The 6,196-nt window shown below is 46.7% G+C and overlaps 1 protein-coding gene across 1 annotated transcript in view; it reads left to right on the top strand.

The window, feature by feature from the left end:
* Positions 1–1,536, top strand: part of LOC130127974 (G-protein coupled receptor 26-like) — a 2,190-nt gene extending 654 nt beyond the window's left edge. The window contains exons 1-2 of the mRNA XM_056297683.1: positions 1–17; positions 1,419–1,536. The exon at positions 1–17 is cut by the window's left edge and continues 654 nt beyond it. Coding sequence (XP_056153658.1) covers positions 1–17; positions 1,419–1,536 — 135 coding nt within the window. The remainder of the gene's footprint in view (positions 18–1,418) is intronic.
* The last annotated feature ends 4,660 nt before the right edge of the window (positions 1,537–6,196 follow it).

The raw sequence follows: 6,196 nt of genomic DNA, 5'->3' as shown, positions 1-6,196 counted from the left end.
GTGGATATACACCCCAGGTGAGACATATGCACAGTCTTGACTTCTTCTTCTTCTTTTTTTTTTCTGATGGGGATGATATAAATACAGTCCTTTTTGCATCGCCGAAGCATCCATAAAATGTCATCTTGACAGTAACCCTGCTTGCTGCACCCTTAAGTTTATTTGGAGTTGAACAGCAAGAAAACGACTGAATAAATGAAGCACTGAAAAAGGGGATGTGGATGCTGTCACATATTTAGTAAAAATATAAGCAGATTACATCATGTATAGAATATATAAACCACTTTAACCCAGTTTACCAGTCACATTGATCCTAACCACCTTTGGATTTTCCAGCACACAGTTGTAAAATCTACCAAAGAACACACATTATATCTTATCTTCATCCCAGTAATCAATGATATCAACACTATTTATGGTTAATATATGTTATTCAAAACTGGTGATGCTGACCCAAACACGGCGTTCACTTCAGCTGGTTTTCACTGGAGTCCCATGTGAGACCCACATCATCGACAGGCGAGATTAGCTAAACCTGCAAAGCCACCTAGACACAGATGTTCAAGCCAGATGTTCATGCTGGTTCACACCACAGTGATTTGCTTTAGTGGAGTCGATGCTACCCCGTTACAAGCACTGGTCAGGATATGAGAGATAGGAGTATGCTGTGCGTCTTCATGTCGACAAAGCGAGTCCAGTCTGAATCTGATTAAGTGCTATCGGATCAACCGAAGCGATGGCTTCGCTGTCACTACCCACACAGTTGGAATCTGATATTTGCATTAATAATCTTCCCAAATCTTAAATTATAGTTTTTTTTCCCAACACTTGGTAGTCAGTGTTTAACAGTTAGATGGAGTAGTGGGAGCTAAACAAACAGATTTTTTTTGTCTATTGCTAATATTTTCTACATTGTGTGCCTCTACTATTACCGTATGCCTGCAAAAACTGCTTGACCATCAGTTTGACAAGGTGATATTTGAGATAATACACGAGTGTTTTATTGCATGACTGCAGGCATGACATCATAACCATAACATGATCGTGTTCAGAGACAAGCACGAGACCACAGTTGCAGCAACACACACACACACAAACACCCACACACACACACACGCACACATGCACACTTGCATAAACACAAACAGTGTTTAAAATGCAATCCTAAAGTGGCCTATCCCTGCTTGTTGTTACATCACAGCCTTTGGGAATAACCCGTGCATTCTTCTCAACATGCAAAATCCTAAACTTTAGCTCAGCTCTCGCTGGCTTTTTTTGCAATGCAACCACTGCATACTTACACTTATAAAGCCATGCACACACACACACACAGAGACAGACCGGCATGCACGTCCCCACACCCCTCCCCGCCATGCTGATGGCCGGGAATATTACGCTGCATATTGTTGCCTTGTCAGTGTCCGCCAGCGCTGTCTGGAGGAGCAGCGGAGGAGACGGCAGAGAGCGACGAGGAAGATCAGCACCTTCATCGGCACTTTCATGCTCTGCTTCGCTCCCTATGTGATCACAAGGTGAGTGTGTGGGGGGGGGGGGGGAGACCACACTGGCACACTGCGGCATACGCAGCCCCTTTTGTTACTGGTATCCCCGAACCCTCCTTTTGCTGTCAACCCCCACACCCCCCACCCCTCTGCTTTCACACCGCTCTCCACAGTCCAGAGTTGGAAGAGGAGATTGGCTGACCTTGTGATAAGTAATATGCCTGTATGCTGCCCGTTGCTGCTGCATTAGCACTCCCAACCCCCCCCCTTTCTGGTTTTTTCAGATGGAGCGCACTAACTCAATCAGTCAGCCAGAGATGACATGGCATGAGGCCTGGCGAGGCCCGTAAATTATAGTGCACACGTGAGAATAAAATCACTTCATCCTCAGCACAGAAGTGGCTGCACGACTCTGCCTCCTTTGACAAAGAGCGCAGACGCTTGGCTGCTGTCGGTACGACGTCAGTTCTGACTCAATGACACCGCACATGTGCTAATTTTCTCACCCGTTACTCACTATGTCTATTGCGCTTAAAGCTCTGTCTCTCTCTACTTTACTAATGGGCATTTGTTTTCAGGGTCAGTGTGCATAATTGTGTGTTTTCCAAGCGGCATAATATGGCGCAAACCTTGCTTAACCTCTTGTTCACTGCAAGGCCGTGGAGTGTGCGTGGGCAGACATGACAGCGGCAGCCAGGCTGCACAAGCACAGTGTTGATGTGCTGATGTGGCTTGATTGCCGTTAGTCCAATCACGCAAAGTGCAAAGAGTAGCAGATCAACACATTTTACAGGTTACACGACACCACGCCTGTGCCGGCATCCCTGTCGGGCCGGTATTACAGCAACGGTGCAGAGGCGATACCGTAATCGATACCATGCAAACTTGATTCATCAGAACATCGGGTGCCCGAGAGATCGTTGGTTTCAGACTGTTGACGAAAGTTATGCGGACGTCACTGCCCCCCCCCACCCGTCCTCAGTTTACAGCAGCTCATCTGAGCCCTGACTCGCTTTATATGGAGGAACACGAGTTAATTGGCTCGTTTGCAGACTCTCCCTTCTGCCCAGACGTTCATTCCGTTTTCCCATCGGGCCTGACTTGGACTTTCGCACCAAAATATTCTGCTGGCTTCAACACGGAAATGTTAAAAAGTGATTGCAGCACAGAAGGAAAAGAGCAACAAAAAAAACCCCCAGCCTCGTAAATCAAGAAAATATATGAGACAAAGAGGAAACTGTAGGAACAGCTTCACTCACGACAACCTATCGGCCACTGACTTTACTTAAAATTGATGTTCTAATAAAGCTGGGTTTTTTTTCTATCTAACGATAACAAAGGGAAAAAAAATAAATCCCTCAGTTTTCTTGGCAACAAAATTTCATTTAGGAGGATATTTTTTTTCCCCTCCCAAAGTCTGAAATTCTTGGCCGTGCTTATGCAATACAAGCGGTTGCTAACTTCTGCTTGGACTTGGGGGTTGTGGCCTCTTATCTGAATGTGGTTTTGTTTTAAAGATGAGCAGGTAGTGCATGACATGTCTGCAGACGTGATAAATCGATAGAGAACAAAATAATGAAGGTTATGGCCATGGGTCTCTTGCAGGCTTTTCTAATTCACATGGGAAGGTCTTGCTTTTCTATAACAGAATGCTTACCCTTCTCTCTCTCTCTCTCTCTCTCTCTCTCTCTCTCTCTCTCTCTCTCTCTCTCTCTCTCTCTCTCTCTCTCTCTCTCTCTCTCTCTCTCTCTCTCTCTCCCTCTCTCTCTCTCTCTCTCTCTCTCTCTCTCTCTGTCTCTCTGCCTGCCTGCCTGTCTGTCTGTCTCTCTGTCTGTCTGCCTCTCTGTCTGTCTGCCTCTGTCTCTGTCTGTCTGTCTGTCTGTCTGTCTCTCTCTCACTCTCTGTCCCTCTCTCTCACTCTCTGTCTCTCTCTCTGTCTCTCTCTCTCTCTCTGTCTTTCTGCTTGTCAGGATTGTGGAGTTATTTCCAGCGGTGCCTATCAACCCTCACTGGGGAATTGTCTCCAAGTGCTTGGCTTACAGCAAGGCGGCCTGTGACCCCTTTGTGTATTCTCTGCTCCGTCACCAGTACAAGAAAACGTGCAGCGACATTGTCAACAGGATGCTGGAGCGCAGCTCCTTCAACGCCTCCGGTCGCGGCCACGAGAGCCGGGGGAACAGCATACGGGCAACAGCGGTGACGGGAAGCAGAGCGACGGGCTGCGACGTGGGGAGTTGACCCGGCGACCGCTGGGGAACGCCGAAGGTGATGCAGAAGGCGATGATAAATACTTGTAGTTCCTGTCCAGGTCCCCTTCAAACTGGGCCAGACAGGGCCAACAAAGAGGTCACTGCAGACAAGGAGGGCAAGAGGTTTTTGTTCCTTCGTGGACGTGTTGCTGCCTGTTTGCCGGGCGTCCAGAACTGCGGATGAAGCGCAGTGAAGCTAATGGGAGGGCGATGAGGAAGCCTTGCCAGGCTGGACCTCCACCTGGAGAGACTGAGAGCCCCCCCCCCCCCCCCCCAGTGAGCTCTTTAGTGTACGTGTGGTAGCTTTCAGCTCCGTAGAGGTTTTTTTTTATTCCTTTGTTTATTTCGAGACTGTCACGGCCATTTATATTATTATCACATCTGAAAAGGGACAGGGAGCGTTGCTTCTTCTGTTTTGGGCATTTGCAATGTCTGCAAAAGTGCAATCTTTTTGAACGTAGCACCTCGAACCTCGACCCAAACCCCCATGCGAAATTAGACGAGTCCTCTTACTGTATTACACAGACGGAAATGTAAAGGTAACTGTTTCGAAGCAGGCCGCTGTAGAGTTTGGCTCAGGTAGTCTATTTCAGACTGTCATGTGTTCGAAATAACCCCATCTTACCATAACAGTCTGTAATGTAAACACGGGGTGCACACCATTCTCATATTAAACAACTAGATGTGTGTTTTCGTGACTCCACCATCAGCAAGCCCCTTATATTTTTGTTTTGGTTGTAAAAAAAACCCCAAAAACATTGGGTTTTTGTATATGTTTGTGTGTATGTGTGTTTGTGTGTGTGTTTCTGTCGTAGGTCACATTTGGGGGCATATTTTGGACTTCAAACCATTTGATTGGGGATGGCATGTGTGATCGGGGGCAAAACCGGTGTCGCCAACTCGATTTCATTGCAGTGGTTTCATTGCGATTACATTCGTTACATGATGTAAAATGGTGTCTCTCTTCATTGTGGTAAGGGTGAGATTAGGCTAAGGGTTGGGGCTAGGCAGTTATGTTCATGGTTATGGCTATGTTTATGGCCATGGTTATGGTTATGGCTATGGTTATGTTTATGGTTATGGTTATGGTAAGCCTCCAGGGAAGGAATGTAAATCAATGCAATGTCTCCAAAAGTGACCTTAATAGACACACCTGAGTGTGTATGTGTGTGTGTGTGTGTGTGTGTGTGTGTGTGTGTGTGTGTACAACATGTTTTTCTATCCTAATGGGGACATTAAAAACCTGAAACCACCTACCTTGTGGGGACATTTTATGGGTCCCCATGAGGAAACGGGTCTATTTTAGGGTTAGGGCTTGGGTTTAGGGTTGGAGTCAGGATTAGGTCAAGGTTAGGGTGAAGGTTAAGGTTTGGCATGTAGTTATGATGGTTAAGATTAGGGTTAAGGACTAGGGAATGAATGTAGTAAATGAGGGGGGGGGTCCCCACAAGTATAGGGTGACATGGTGTGTGTGTGTGTGTGTGTGTGTGTGTGTAAGTGAGAGAGTACGCTCGCTTGCTCTCCAAGTCCAATTCACCCTCTTACTATCTGACTAAGTGGAGTTTTAAGAGGAAAATGGGATTTTACCATTGTGACTGAAGTCCGCCCCTCAGTTAGTTTGGCGGAGTGGAACTTAAGTGACAGTACTTGCCCTGGCTCGCGCTCACCGAGAGCAGCTAGTCCGCTGAGGATGCCTCAGTCTTTCTCACCATTTTGACAAGGAAAATGGTGTTTTACGCCCTCGGTCTCCACCCGTCTCTCGTTAGACAGGGTGAGCCCATCTGAAGTAGCGCCACCGGGCGACACGTAATAATAATGAGAGTAGCCCACAGAAGCCCTCGTTAATTTGCTTCTGAATCCATCACCGGGAAATCTACACAAAGGATATTAAAACGCTGCTAATGTATTTGCTTGCATAACTCATCCTTTTTAAGGACGGAAGATACTTGGCAAGAAATAACCAGCTCATGTATCTTTCGATTAGATGAATAGCCTCCAGCACCGCCCCTCATCTGTAATATCACACACCGTATAGGCGCGCACACACACACACACACACACACACACACACACACACACACACACACACACACACACACACACACACACACTGTATATATTTGTTTAACTCCTTATATAATGCAGTATTTCCCGGGCTTTGCTTGGAGAGCGATGTGAGCCCAAGGCCCCTGTTGATTGACGGGCTGTAATCCTGCCACATGTTCTGTTGCCACGTGAATCAGGAGAAAGGTGACTCCGCATCAGAGGCTGTTGTCAGGGATCGCAACTGCTTTTGCCAAGGACAAAATACAACGAAAACATCTCGAGAGCAACAGCATAGAAAGCGACTTCAGACCGGGAGGACAACGGTATACTATGAGCAGCGAGGGGTCTATTGTCTCTGTAATTTAGATTAAATTAATATACAGTAAACCAGAATTACAG

The sequence above is a fragment of the Lampris incognitus genome, chromosome 17, assembly GCF_029633865.1.
Source record: "Lampris incognitus isolate fLamInc1 chromosome 17, fLamInc1.hap2, whole genome shotgun sequence".
NCBI lineage: Eukaryota > Metazoa > Chordata > Actinopteri > Lampriformes > Lampridae > Lampris > Lampris incognitus.
The sequence above is the reverse complement of the archived record's forward strand: the minus strand, read 5'-3'. Positions and strand labels throughout refer to the sequence as shown.